Source organism: Hypanus sabinus, chromosome 9 (genome assembly GCF_030144855.1).
Source record: "Hypanus sabinus isolate sHypSab1 chromosome 9, sHypSab1.hap1, whole genome shotgun sequence".
Taxonomy (NCBI): domain Eukaryota; kingdom Metazoa; phylum Chordata; class Chondrichthyes; order Myliobatiformes; family Dasyatidae; genus Hypanus; species Hypanus sabinus.
Genome location: NC_082714.1, coordinates 43,778,315 through 43,794,262, shown reverse-complemented (window position 1 = coordinate 43,794,262; position 15,948 = coordinate 43,778,315). Strand labels below are relative to the sequence as shown.

Sequence of the window (15,948 nt, the reverse complement as noted above, 5' to 3'; positions counted from 1 at the left end):
GCCAAGGAAGAGTATATAATATAACAAAAATTAGTGGGAAGTTAGAAGATTGGGAAGCTTTTAAAAACCAACAGAAGGCAACTAAAAAGTTACTAAGAAGGTAAAGATGGAATATGAAAGTAAGCTAGCCAATAACATTAAAGAGGATACCAAAAGTTCTGTCAGATACATAAATTGTAAAACAGAGGTGAGAGTGGATATCAGAAAATGATGCTGGAGGGATAGCAATGGGGACAAGGAAATGGCAGATGAACTGAATAAGTATTTTGCATCAGTCTTCACTGTTGAAGACCCTAGCAGTACTGCGGAAGTTCCAGGTGTCAGGGATCATAAAATGGGTGAAGTTACCATTGATGGAGAACAGGTTCTTGGGAAACTGAAAACTCTGAAGATAGATCAGTCACCTGGACCAGGTTGTGTACACCCCAGAGTTCTAAAGGAGGTGGTATCAGTCTTTCTGACCATCATCAAAAGTGATTAAGCCTGGTCTTTGCGCAATTAATGGCTTTACCCACAGTAAAGATAAAATCTCGCATGCAACAGCAAAGCAGAAATAACAAAGCAGAAAATGCTCAGCAGGCGAGTCTGCACGTGTGGGAAAAGAAACAGAGAGAATTCTTCAGGTTGAAGTTCCTTGGTAAGAAATGGGAAGAAGAGAAAAGAGAAGAGAAGCTGTGGGGGTGGGGATGGGGGAACTGTTGGGGAAGGGGGAGATAGGGTTAAACCAGAGTGATCATGGGCTGAACTGTAAGCAAGATTTATTGTCAATGAATGAATTTGATTTGATTTTATTTTTGTCTACTTTCATTTACCAGAAATCCTCAGCTCAATTGGTACAACATCAATTATTGGATGTTTTTATCATATGACACTAATAATATACGAAAGCTGTCAGGGGATTCACAGCAGATGCAATTTATCAGAAATTAAGGCCAAGCTTAAGAGATGCTATAACAAGTAACTAAAGTGTATTCAATAAGATGGACAGAGAGCCGTAGGGAGAGAATTCTGAGAACTTTAAAGCCCAGACCGTTGAAGTCATACTGCCAGTGCTGGGAGTAAAGGTTTTTGAGTTCATATTACATCAAATGTACAAAACAACAGAGTTCCAGTGTTGCTCATAGAGCTGAAGAAGGCTCCAATAAAGGAAAACCACAAAAATATTGGAAATCTTCAAAACATATCTGTTAAGTTTTGTAACCTTAAAACATCAAACTATTTCAAAGGAAGACACAGCAATCCAAAATGCGGATGTAACTTCGTGTTTACTTCAAGTGTTTGTCACACACGTACAAGATCACTCAAATGTTACTGAACTATTAAATACACAGCACTCCTCCCTGCTTGACTATAAACTCCAACTCAATAGAGAATGCATCTCAACTATATGGAGTATACGATATAATACAACTAGTATGTACAGACATCCACAGTATAGCGAATTTTAGATTGTCCCATTTAAGCTGAAAGATTTTATCACTGTAGAGGCTTTTTTACTCATGTGAAATAACATCTTTCCTGACAGGGGAGATCATTTTGCTTGGCCGGTGAGACTTGTTACTGCGAAAACAATCTCATGTTCTGAGGCCTCCACCAATGTGGTTGTAGGAGTTGACTCTGAGACTGTAGGAAGTGGTTCTGACTCTCTGGACACCTTTCTTACTCTTTTCTCTCTCTAGATCTATTTCAATCCCTTTCTTCTTCTTTCTCATGCCCCGTCTCTCTTTCACACCATTCTCTTTCTCATTCACATTCTTTATCATCTTTCTCGTCCTTGTTTTCTACTAATTTGTGCATATTGGCCCTGGGAAGATGCATTGAGTTCACTGGAGTATTCTGTTTTTGTTCCTCTGTTGCTCCCTTTACAATCTAATCTCTCCTCAAAATTTCCTCATCCACAACATAATCTGACATTATTTGAGTATCTGTTTTAGTATTTACATTACCTCCTTTCTTTGTGACCTTCCATTCATCCAGCTGGGCTTTGGTCTTTGCATCTACTTTTATGAGCCACTTTTTGTCCCTCACTTGGTGTCCATCCAAAAACTTGCATGCACGCAGAGCAGATTCTGGATCTTTATACCCATCAAATTACCCATTGTGTAATCAAATACTTCAGTCTTTGCAATATAGCCAGCCATTTCTGTTGTTTTTATGATTATTATCACCCAGAGCTCACTCTTTATGAACCTATAAATTCTTCCATTTTCTGACTTTTTAAAAAAAAGTCAATCATACTTTCCCTTCCAAGAACATGTTCTGCATTGCTTTTAACTTGACTGTCTTTGAATGTGCTGGGCTGTACTTTTTTTTTAAATTCGACCGTTCCTCATTGCATTTTTTTTTAACTTCGAAGGTCTCACTGTGATGAAATGTCTTGCTGTCTCGGGTTGTTTTAAAAATACCTCATTGTCCATTCTTATTAACTCAAATATTCCTTTTGAACTCCATAATAAAATATCTGATACAAATGGCCATTTTATTATTGTTTCTGGTAAACTATATAACACTAAAGTTGTACTAGCAAACCTGTATGCCCCCAACTTTGATGATGTTAACTTTTTTGAACTTTTTTTTTCCTCACTACCAGACTTAAACTCATACTCTCTTATACTGGGTGGTGACTTCAACTGTTGGTTAGATCCTAATCTGGATCGATCGTCCTCTGTTGCCAGATCACCTACTAAATCTGCCTTTGCTATCCAATCGTTTCTCTCTAATTTTGGTATCTCTGATATATGGCGTTTTCTTCATCCAACTGAGAGAGATTATTCTTTTTTTTCACATGTTCACCATACCTTCACTAGAATTGACTATTTCTTACTTGATAACCAACTTATTCCATTTGCCTACTCTTGTGACTATCAGAATATACTGATTTCTGACCATGCCCCAATTACTCTCTCGCTGAACTTTCCTGGTCTCCCTCAGAGGAATAAACACTGGCGGTTTGATTCAACTTTATTATCGGATGATGATTTTTAAAAATTTATTAAGGATCAGATAACCTTTTACTTTAACACTAATACATCACCTGAAGTGTCATCCCAGATTGTCTGGGATGCCATGAAAGCATATCTGGGGGGTCAAATAATCTCTTACACAGCAAATCTCAACAGAAGATCCTGTCCAGATCGATTAGACCTCATTAACCAGATTAAAGAATCGGATCAACTATATGCTCAAACTAAGAACCCTGAACTATACAAGAAGCGTGTAGAACTCCAAACTAAATTTAATCTTCTGTCTACTCAACCTGTTGAACGCCAACTTCTCGAAAGCAAGAGTCGCTTTTACATTCATGGGGATAAGTCTGGTAAATTTCTAGCCAATCAGCTGAGGCGTTCCAAAGCCAAACAACATATTACAAAGATCCGGAAGGAGAACGGAGACTTTACATTGGATCACTTAGAAATTAATGACGCATTTAAAAATTTTTATTCTCGGCTTTATTCCTCTGAATCTTTGAATGACAATATTTCTGTTGATCAATTTTTAAAGAATCTGAATATTCCTTCACTTTCATCTGATTCTAAAGCCAAACAATGCTTTAGAAAAAATATCTTTTGCAATTTCTGCACTGTCCTCAGGGAAATCTCCTGGACCTGATGGGTTCCCTGTAGAATGTTATAAATCATTCTCTTCACTTCTTTCTCCTCAGTTACTTTCAGTATTATCTGACTCGTTTAATTACGGCAAATTGCCACCCTCTTTCAATGAGGCATCTATTATTCTTCTATTAAAAAAGGGTAAAGACCCAACAGAGTGTTCCTCGTATAGGCCGATTTCTTTGCTTAATGTTGATGTAAAGATCTTAGCTAAAGTTTTGGCTTATAGATTAGAAACCGTTATTCCCTCCATTATCTCTGATGACCAATCAGGTTTTATTAAAAACTGTCTCCCTTTTTTAACATTCGGCGTTTATCTAATACCTTATACTCACCTCCAAATGGGATTCCTGAATGTGTTATTTCCCTCGATGTGGAGAAAGCATTTGATTGTACAGAGTGGAACTACCTTTTTGCAGTCTTAGAAAAATTTGACCTCAAATTGCTGTACCTGTGTCCTACTGCTTCTGTTTTAACTAATTTTCAGAAATTCCAGGTATTTAATCTCAAACATGGCACACGTCAGGGATCCCCCTTAAGTCCCTTTCTCTTTGATTTGGCTACAGAACCTTTGGCGATAGCATTTCGAAATTGTCCTGAATTGACCGGGATTTGGAGAGAGGGTGTTGAGCATAAAGTTTCTCTCTATGCTGATGACTTATTACTCTTTCTCTCAAATCCGTCTACATCCTTACCTCCAATGTTTTCACTTCTTGACCAGTTTAGCCAGATCTCTGGCTATAAATTTAATTTACATAAGAGTGAACTTTTCCCAATTAATAAAGAAGCACAAGAATTAACATTTCGTGATCTCCCTTTTAAAGTAGTCCATAATCAATTTACTTATCTTGGAATTACAGTCACAAGGAAGTTTAAAGATCTCTTTCGTGAAAACTTTGCCAATCTTTCATATACTATAAAACAGAGACTGGTACAATGGTCACCTCTATGTCTTTGGTAGGTCGTATGAATGTTGTTAAAATGTATGTTCTCCCCAAATTTTTATACTTCTTTCAATCTATCCCAATTTTTTATTCCTAAATTTTTTTTTGATTCCTTAGACTCTATTATTTTGTCATATCTGTGGAAGAATAAGCACTCTAGAATTAATAAAATCCATCTCCAAAAACCTTAAAAAGAGGGTGGCATGGCTTTACCTAACTTTCGTTTATATTATTGGGCAGCTAATATACGTTGTGCTATCTTTTGGTCTTTCTTCCATGGCCAACCCAAGTGCCCTAATTGGGTGGCAATGGAGTTGAGCTCCACTAAAGAATTACCTATCTCTGCACTTCTTGGCTCTGCACTCCCTAGTAGTCTGTCCAGATTAATAGCTCATCCTCTTGTTAGGCACACTTTGCATATATCGGCTGAGCTTAGGAAATGCTATGGTTTCCATGGTTTTTCCGTTTCCAGCCCTGTCGTACATAATCACCTTTTTTTACCTACTACGTACGATTCAGCATTCCATGATTGGTATAGGAAGGGCATTAGACATTTTGAAGATCTTTTCATTGATAATCGCTTCGCTTCTTTTCAGCAGCTTTCTGTTAAGTTCAATCTGCCCAATGCTCATATTTTTAGATATCTCCAAATTAGACACTTTATTGCTCCTTTAATTCCTAACTTTCCTGAAATGCCTGCGAGAAATGCTATGGACTTATTTCTTTCCTTTAATCGACTAGGTAAAGGTTTAATATCAATTATTCGAGATAAATTAGCAGCCTTACGACGGGCCCCTGTGGATAAAATTAAAATGGCATGGGAGCAGGATTTAAATACCTCCTTATCTGATGAGAGTTGGGACTCGATTCTGAAATCGGTTAACTCAACCTCTCTTTGTGCTCGCCATTGCCTTTTACAGTTTAAGATTGTTCATAGAGCCCATATGTCTAAATCTAAACTGTCTTGATTCTACCCTGACATTAGTCCGCTCTGTGATAAATGCAAGAGGGGCGTGGCCTCTCTCATTCATATGTACTGGTTCTGTCCTAGCTTGGAGAAATTTTGGAAAGATGTCTTCTCTACGTTATCGTATATTCTGAATCAGCACCTAGAACCAAACCCTTTAATTGCTTTGTTCGGTTTCTGGGGCGAGACAGATTTACGTCTGCGTCCGACCAAATGCCGAATATTATCCTTTGCCTCTCTCCTAGCTAGACACTTGATCCTCCTTAGATGGAGAGATGTTGCCCCGCCCACTCATGCTCAATGGCTTAACGACATTATGGCCTGCTTGGACCTCGAAAAGATTCATTATTCAGTTCTCAATTTGGATCTAAAGTTCCATAAGGTCTGGGGACCTTTTATCGAGTACTTTCATAACCTTCCTCTTGACTAGGGTTTTTTTTCTTTTCGGTCCCTTGCTTTCAGCTCCTTTTTTTTCTGGTAGTAGGCATTACTATCCTCTGTTGCTAAGTGTATTCACAGTCTGGGAGTTTGATTGTCCTGATTTATATTCTCTACATTGTGTTGTGATTGGTCTGGAGTTTTTTTTTGTGTTGTGAGGCTTGGGGAGGATATTAAGTTTACTTGTCTTCAATGTAGGTGCTTTTTTTAAAAAATTCTCTTTCTTTGTATCATATTGTCATTGTATGCTTAATTTTGCACTGTATTAATGTTCCTCATTTTGATGTGGGGTTTTTTAATTTGTAATTTGTAAAATGTATAAAAAAATCTAATAAAATTTTTAAAAAACCTCATCGGCAGTGGTATGTTTTGTAACTTCAGAATATTGAACTAATTCTAGACGCAGAAGTCTGAAATGTGGGTCTAACTTCCTGTTTTACATCAGGTGAGATAAAGAATGCATCTCAACTATATGTATCATGTGGTAGTGTGATGATGTATGCAATTCACATGTTTATACATATAACCTGTAATGAAGGAACAAGAATGCTGAATGGAACAATATATAAATATATATTTAAAAATATATATATATCTATCTACGAGGTGTGATTGATAAGTTTGTGGCCTAAGATAGAAGAAGTCAATTTTAGAAAACCTAGCAAATTTCTTTTTCAACATAGTCCCCTCCTACATGTACACACTTAGTCCAGTGGTCATGGAGCATACGGATCCCTTCTTCGTAGAAGTGGACCACAGCAGGGGTGATTGATAAGTTTGTGGCCTAAGGTAGAAGGAGATGAGTTATTCAGCTCTCGCTACATGCACATGCAGTTCAACTCTTTGAGTGATTATGCAGAAAGTTTGAAGTTAGTAACTCATCGGGGTGATTGATAAGTTTGTGGCCTAAGGTAGAAGGAGATGAGTTATTAACTTCAAACTTTCTGTATTATCACTCAAAGAGTCAATCTGCACGTGCATGTAACAAGAGCGTCTTGGACCTCCAGGTGGTCCACCGCAGAGGTGATTGATAAGTTTGTGGCCTAAGGTAGAAGGAGATGAGTTATACAGCTCTCATTACATGCACGTGCAGTTCAACTTTTTGAGTGATAATACAGAAAGTTTGAAGTTAATAACTCATCTCTCTCTACCTTAGGCCACGAACGTATCAGTCACCCTGTGCTGTGGACCACTTCTGGAGGTCCAAGAAGCAAACTTCTACAAAGAAGGGATCTGTATGTTCCATGACCGCTGGACTACGTGTGTAAACATAGAAGGGGACTATGTTGAAAAATGAATGTGCTAGGTTTTCTAAAATTGACTCCTTTTACCTTAGGCCACAAACTTATCAATCACTGTGTGTGTGTGTGTGTGTGTGTGTGTGTGTGTGTGTGTGTGTGTGTATACACATACATACACACACACTAGATAACACATCTATTACTAAAATATTGAAGACACAACTGTCACAACTAAAGTCATTTTAAAAGAAAGACGAGTTTTTTTCAGTTAGTATGTGATTCCTTGTCTGGTGAAACTCAGACCGAGTTCTCCTGTGTATGTGATATCCATGCTTCTAGATTCTGTATAGTTTGCCTGAGTATTTGTTAGTTTTGTTAGTTGATTTCTGGAATGAATCTTTTGTTTTGTTTGAGTTGCCAAAGTCTCTGTGATTCCTGCACTTGAGTTCGCTCGGGACTCCTACAACAATATCGATTACGCTTATAGGTTTTGAGGTATGGGAGACAACCCATCATGACAGATGGGTGAATGAAGCTTGGTGTGGCATGGAACAAGCTTCAGAGTTTAGGATGAGGGAAAAGTCATAAGATGTGATATTGGGGGCTCATCTGGAGATCATAGGAAATGTTGGGTTTGATGAGGCAACGAGGCTTAGGCTCAGGCTGTGCAAAGACAGGAATTATTATGGATTTAGAAGTTGATCTTGTGATAGAGAGGTTATGGGGTTGAAATTTTCTATTTGTGTTATCAGACCACAGAAAGATTACATCATAATGGTGGATCATCTTACTTGACTAAAACAGAAAATAGATCAGTATCTGTTCCCTGCAGAATCCTACATGAGTTTGCTGAACGACAACATTTTTACTTCATATACTTAGTAAAAAGCCTGGAATCATAAAACGAGTACTAAAAGAATTGCAATTCACACATATAAAATGAGTATTTTAGAGACACAAGTGCTCTTGAGCCGTTCTGATAATAGTTTCACATTATACAACGTAAATTGAGATGGGGCACTTTCAATACTTTGTGGAGAAAGAATCGTTGGTAAATAGTTATTCTCATCAGATCACTGATTACACAACAAACCTCAATATCTCTTTAGAGAAGTAGGGAAACTGCTGGATTTCCTGATTTAGCTGCATACTACAGAAATTGTCAACAGATTTGCTCCATTATATCATGACCACTCAGTGCCTCAGTGTTATTGTCATGCAAATTATGTTCAATGACCCATTTTTTTCTTAAATGGACAAACAATGCAGTGAAATTAATTGTTCAGTTACATTTATGATGTAGGGTGTTTCTTTTAGGTGTCAGAATTACTACATGACCTCCACACTCTGGAGAATACCACACTATTGCAGCAGCTTTCTCAGGGGCTCTGGTTCCTTTCAGATGTTAAGAGAGCAAGAAATGAGTGTAAGGTTGCACTACTCTAGATCAAACACATATATTAAACTGCACTGATCTTTTTTCAGCATTAGGAAAACAAATTCCTCAGCTGCTATATCAATATTATTGTTGTTGTTATTGTAAATCTATTCCATGAAGCTGTAGTTGCTTCATGGTATTGGTATAACATGTAATTGATTAATAAGAAACTCCATTAGAACCAACTACAGAATGATACAAATAATCCAACTGCTCTATTACCTTCAGCGTGTTGGAGGTGATGGTATGAAGGGCGATCAGATTATCCAACATTCCCTCCTCCGTCTCCTGCCTATACAGGGTGTAGAGATTCTGTAGCTGCTGTGGAACATCAATGTTGTGATCTAGGGGAGATAAAAAGCCGCAGTAATTTCATGAAGGAGTCAGGCAGCGTTAGAATTTAAACTTCACTGAAAACCTGATTGATTCAGATTAATTCCATTGTGGGGATGTCATAATATTATGAACTGGTAACCTTCTTTCTAGGTAAATGAAGGTGTTGCCTTGGGCTTTGTCACTTACATTTTCCTGATCCATCATAGTGATAGTGATTTTGAGACTGAAAAGGGCACTTCTCACATTATTATAATTTAAAGAATATAACTGACCCAATGTAGGTGGCCGTCAAATAAATACATTCAATATCTTACTTCCTACTAAACCGATCCATTATTATTCACCAGTTCTTTATCTGATAGGACCTGAACAATGCATCCACCAACAGATTTATCAGTATGAATGAGCTTCCATTTTTCTGTACTGAGCAACAGAGGAACAATGTTGGGTGTGCAGATGGTTTCAGCAACATCAATTTCCACTATCAGTTTTTTAGTCTGAGCTTCAGTAGTGCTCAAGCTGGGAGTCTCAGGGAGTCAGGGAAGAGAGAGCCATTGGCCACATGCGTGATTAATGTCTAGGTTATGTTGGCAAACAAGAGAAATGGCAAAACAGGAGTAAGTGAAGACCAACGTTAGGGTGGTGTGAGTCCTGTCAATCAGAATGGAGGGGGGGACATACAAAAAAGGAAAAACTAAAGAGCCACAGAAGAGATTTGAGCATTAATAGAGATCTGCGAGTTTTTGTGAGACTGGGGTCTACTGAAGGATCAGTGGGATTGAACAGTAGAGGGAATAGAGATGGTATGGTAAAGCAAAGGTTTTACTCTTCCCTCTGTTGGTGATACAGTGATGCAGCCAGTGGAGCTGCTGCCTCACAGATCAGGTGCCCTTGGGATAAATCCTTAGCTCCAGTGCTGTCTGTATGGAGTTGGCACATTCTCCCTGTGATCATGTCAATTTCCTCCCAAATCCCAAAAGGCATGCAGGCTGGTAGATTACCTAACCACTGCAAATTTCCCTTGGTCTGTAAGTGACTGGTACAATCTTGGGGGAGTGAGTGGGAATGTAGAATGGATACAATGACATTAATTTAGGATTTGTAAATGAATGCTTGATGGTCGGTGCAGACTCATGCACTAAAGCACCTGTTCTGTGACTTCAGTCATATTGATAGTTCATCAGGGGATTCAGAATTATAACTTGGGGAAACATTCAGGCTGTAATCCATTGCCAATGGGGCCAAATTATACCACTATATATGTCTGTGTTTCTCTGTACCTAAGCATGTTACATGCTTTGAGGATCCCAAACCAATTTGGCATGTCGCTAGAACTGTACAAACTTAGAAATATTCCTTGATTTATGTAGGAATCATATCCTCAACATACAAATCTATTTCTCGCGATAGCAAATGGCTTCTTATTCTCCAACCACTGAAATTCATTGTCCTAAAATGACCATAAAAAAATTTGGCACAGCTATTGCAACAATGAAATTTTTCTCCATGAAGCATTTCCAGGAAAACATCCTTTTGTAACTCAAAGGAACCCTGTCCAGCCCCATGCCTTGCAATGATGTTTTTATATTTCTTCAAATGGTACATGAAAACAATCTGCTGTGACAAAGAGTTTCCAAGCCTGTGACTTCATGAGAGGAAATTATTTTATTGTGTTTACTTATCATATCCTTTCTTCTGTTAAGCAACTCAATTAAATCATCCGTCAGCTTTCAAGGGAAATTAACCATTTATCCTCAAAGCTTTTGCTGCTTTCCTGCCATTTATCATCTGCTGATCCACCTTTGCAAATTGAAATATTTGCTGTTATATTTTTGATTACTGACTTCTATTGGCACCGACCACTGATAAAACATATCGTAAATGACTGTCAAATACCGGTCATAAAAAACTGAGTTAGTGCTTTTGGCAATGTTTTGGACAAAGGAATTTCATTTGAGTGTGTTAATCCTCTGTTCTGTAAACCTGCTGCATAACTTAACCCAATAGTAATGTACTGTGCTTACAACCCTGTTTTAAAGCTATTAATATCTAACAGTTTCAAAGCCTCTTTTAGAAATGAAACATTTTTAAAGAAGCAACTATTATGTCAGCTTGTTATAATTCTTTGAATTTTAAGTATGGAACTGATAGTGAGGTTTCATTGCATCAAGGTCTCCTTAATTACCATGGACAAACTTTAGGTTTTGAACGGGACAAAGGACAGCACCTCCATTCCTTTCTCCAGTACCCCAACTAATCATCTACTCCTTCTTTACATTTTCCTTCCACAACTGCTTGTCTAACCATTACCATTAACTAATTATGGCTGAAAATATAATTTATGGATAATTCAAAGTTCAAGAAGTACAAAGAAAATTCATTATCAAAGCACATATATGTCACCATATACAACACTGAGATTCATTTTCTTGTGGGTATACTAAATAAGTCCAACAATAATCATCATCGTCATCGTGGCTATCCCTCGCTTAGGTCAAGGATGATGGTCTTCGTTTCGTTGACCACAGAGTGAAGACGCCTGTGCGTGTATTTGTTTAACAAGTCCGTGATGTTGCACTCTAAGAAGCACACGATACTTCACAAATCAACCAACTGATTCCAATGGCATGGAAACCACAATGATTGGAGCTGATGGATTTGTTGCGGCCTTCATCCGCCTTCACAGCCACTGAGATCGAAGTAACTTCATCCACCTGTTCCACCATTGACTAAATAAATTCAACGATCATAGAAGAATCAATGAAAGACCATACCTAAAGATCCAACAACCAGTGTGAAAAAGACACCAAACTGGGCAAATACAAAAAGAAAGAAAATAATATAATAATAATAATAATAGTTGAAGACCTCTTCACAGAAACAGAGGGGTTCCTTGTGGCAATACAGGACCTGGTGATTAACACAGTAAATAATCAGAACTACAGAACAAAAGACCAACAAATTCAAGATGATAAATGCAGAAAATGCCAAGAGAAACCAGACTCCTGTAGCAGTTTAACACAATCTGATTACACACACGGCGCAATCAAGTGGCAAATGTCATTCGCTAAAATCTTGCTTTAACATAAAAACTGATAAAAGACACCATACCTTATAATAAATAAAAGCCTGATCTAGATTTAGAGTCTGAGTCCTACAAATTATATTACGACTGATCCTTTTTAACAGGTGGAACAATCCATAATAACAGTCTGGATGTAACGATACAAGATAAACAAGCAAGGACAACTTACTTAATAGACATAGCCAATCCAAACACACATAAATTACACAAATCAATAAGTTAAAAATAACAGAAATATGTTGAACTAAAAGAGGAAATTGAAAGACTATGGAACATAAACAAGGTGTACAGTACATTGTCCTAATATTAATATCTACAATGGGTATCTTCCCAAAGTCACTAAACAATAGCATTACATAATTAGGGTTTCACATCAATATCTATGTAAATCTTATGATATGTCATCAATATCTATGTAAATCAACATGTAAATCTATGTAAATATAAAGCCACAATACTAAGCACTAGTACGGGGGTCGGCAACCTGCGGCTCCCGAGCCATTTGTGGCTCTTTCACCTCTGTGCTGCGGCTCCCTGTGGCTTTGGGAAATAATTGGTCAGTATTTAATTAAAATGTATTTTATGTTAGTTTGTTAGCTTTTGAAATGTAATTCTAAATTTGAAGATTATGGTGATCTTGTACAATCTAAGTGTGGCGACACATTTCCTGGCACATCCGAAACGGCTCACAATTAGCCAGCATTCCGGCTAAGGGAGATAGCCTACGGGGGTTTGTGAGTACGCGTCTTTTGCAGCATCTGCGTCCATGGGGGCTGGGTTGAGGGAGGCTTAAAAGCAAGGCTGTTTAGTTCGAATAAAGTTATTCGACTGCAGTTTACTGACTGCGTGAGCACACCGCTACAACGTGTTTTTATCGCTATTAATATACGTCACCACTGTCAATACCTGACACCCGCCAGTGCGCGATTTCTTTAATTTTTCGATCCAAGGTAAGCCAACTATGGAGAATTCTAAAAAAAGAAAAGTGACTGAAGAAAACAGAACGTTTAATGATACGTGGACAGATTCATTTGCTTTCACTGTTAATGAGAAACTAGCAAACAACAAAAAGTCAAATGTCGCAAGGCATTTCCAGAATAAACACGCAGCCTTTGCTCAAAAATATCCGGATGGAGATGAGAGAAAAAAAGCCGTTTCGGAACTGATGCGGAAGGTTGATCTGAGCAAAAATCATTTCCAGAAATGGATGAAGTCTGGAAAATCAACGACATACGCCAGTTATATTGCCGCTCAGGAAATAGTCAGGCACGGGAAGCAGTTTACAGATGGTGAATATATAAAAGAACCTTTCATTAAGATTTCAGAACATCTATTCACGGACTTTAAAAACAAGAGTGAAATTGTGCAGAAAATCAGGGATATGCCCCTCTCTGCAAAGACTGTCAAAGACAGAACCATAAAAATGGCAGAAGACATCACAAGACCGCAAATTAAAGACATCAATTCAGCTGTGGCCTACTCGATTGCCTGTGACGAGTCTAAAGACAAAGGTGATATTGAACAAATAGCGTTGTTCTGCCGGTATGTAAACTCTGCCGGGCCACAGGAAGAACTGATTGAGTTGATACCTCTAAAAGACCAAACACGGGGGGAGGACATCTGTGAGGCTGTCTTGAATTGTTTAAGAGCCAAAGGAATAAAGACCACCCATCTGGTGTCAGTAGCTACTGATGGGGCTCCGAATATGACGGGAACGCACAAGGGATTTGTGGCTTTACTGCAGAAGTCGCTGGACAGAAAGCTGCTGACTTTTCACTGCATCTTGCACCAAGAGGCACTGTGCGCTCAAACATTTCCTCCGGAATGCACAGAAGTAATGGATGTTGTCATTCAGATTGTCAATAAAATAATGGCAAAAAGTTTAAATCACCGTCAATTCCGTTTGTTACTGGATGAGCTGGAAAGCGAATATTCTGATCTCCTGCTGCACAACAAAGTCCAGTGGCTGTCAAGAGGGGAGGTGCTGAAACGCTTTGTCGCGCGTCTGGAAGAAGTGAAAACTTTCCTGGGCAGCAAAGCGCTCACCTTTCCTGAGCTGGAACAGCCAGAGTGGCTGGAAAAGCTACACTTCATGGTAGACATGACAGCGCACCTGAACACGCTGAACACAGCTCTTCAGGGGAAAGGACGCACAGCCCTGCACATGTTGGAGGATGCCTTGGCATTCGAGCGCAAGTTGACAGTGCTTGCCAGAGATTTACAGAAAGGCACTTTGTCTCACTTCCCCAATTTGAGAGAGTTCAAACAAGCTCACGACATGATAAATTCGGAGTATTTACATTCTGCAATCATCGCAATGCAAACATCGTTTGGGAAACGCTTCTGTGAGTTCAGAGAGGAAAAAAACACATTATCCTTCCCGGTCACTCCCTTAAGCATCGATCCTTCCCTACTGAATACGACTGCATTGGCAGGTGTGAGTCAACCTGATCTTGAGATGGAACTGGCCGACATAGCCGACAAAGACATATGGGTGTCCAAGTTTAGACGCTTGACAGCAGACCTTGAAGATGTTGCCCGTCAGAAGGCCGTTCTTGCTCAGAATCACAAATGGAGTGATATTGAAAACCTTCTAAAACCGGACAAACTTGTGTTCGAAACATGGAATGCTATGCCCGACATTTATGTAAACATGAAAAAGTATGCGCTTGGAGTCCTGTCGATCTTTGGATACACATATGTATGTGAGCAGGTGTTCTCCAACATGAACTTTATTAAAAACAAACATCGCGCACGCCTCACAGATGACAGCTTGCGATCCTGTGTAAAGATGAAGGTGACGTCATACAGCTCTGATGTGCAGACGCTGTGCGCTGAGGTCCAGGAGCAGAAATCCCATTAACCAAGTATGATAAATATTTTAATTGCCTATTATTTTATGTATATTCATATTTTTTCATTGTTCAGTGAAATAGTCCTTTTATTTTTCAGGCTGACAGCTGGCTGACGTTATTTTTGGTTTGCTGCTGGCGGAAAATTTAAGTTCGGCGTTTTTCATAAATACAAGAAGGACTCAAATAGACATTGAGTATTTTACTTAAAAGTAACTTTCAACCCAACGTCTTTTTTTTCGGAGTTCAAAATGTTTTTGTTGCATGCAGAAATGTAATTTCGTTTTCTCTGCAGGAGTTCATCAATTTCATAAATGCAACACATTATAGTTTGTTTATACATAGCATAAAGGCAAAAAAAACGTTGTATGCAGTGTTATTTCATTTTAAATGTCAAACGGGTTTTGCGGCTCCCAGTGTTTTCTTTTCTGTGGGAAACGGGTCCAAGTGGCTCTTTCAGTGGTAAAGGTTGCTGACCCCTGCACTAGTAGAATAGACTGAAAGTTCCTAGCAACTGAGAAATGGGTGTGCTTGTGCTGAGAATTTTTTTTTTAAAAACAGTGAATAACAATAAATAACAAGGCACTTAACATCAAGAACATGAAATAGTTCTTGAAAATAAGTCCATAGGTTATGGGAACAGTTCGTGATGGGGGCTAGTGAAGTTGAATGAAATTCAGGAGTTTGATGGTTGAGGGGTAATAACTGTTGCTGAACCTGGTGGTATGAGTCCTGAGGCTTCAGTACCTCCTTTCTGATGGTAGCACTCAGATGACCTGGGCGGTGGGAGTCATTGATGATGACTCCTGCTTTCCTGAGACAATGCTCCATGTAGATATGCTCAGTGGCAGGGAGGGCTTTACCATATCCAATACTTTTTGCAGGATTTTCCATTTGAGGGCATTAGTGCTTCCATACCAGGCTGTGGTGCAGACAGTCAGTATACTCTCCACCACACATCTGCAGAAGTTCATCAAAGTTATAGATGTCATGCCGGAGTTTTGCAAACTCCTAAGGAAGCAGAGGTACTGCTGTGCTT

General features: G+C 38.7%; 1 protein-coding gene across 6 annotated transcripts in view; it reads right to left on the bottom strand.

Annotated features, from left to right (window-relative positions):
* Positions 1 to 15,948, bottom strand: part of LOC132399328 (kinesin-like protein KIF19) — a 185,478-nt gene that overhangs the window by 42,126 nt on the left and 127,404 nt on the right. For all 6 annotated transcript variants that reach the window (XM_059979577.1, XM_059979578.1, XM_059979576.1 and 3 more), the window contains one exon: positions 8,859 to 8,980. In XM_059979577.1, coding sequence (XP_059835560.1) covers positions 8,859 to 8,980 — 122 coding nt within the window. The remainder of the gene's footprint in view (positions 1 to 8,858; positions 8,981 to 15,948) is intronic.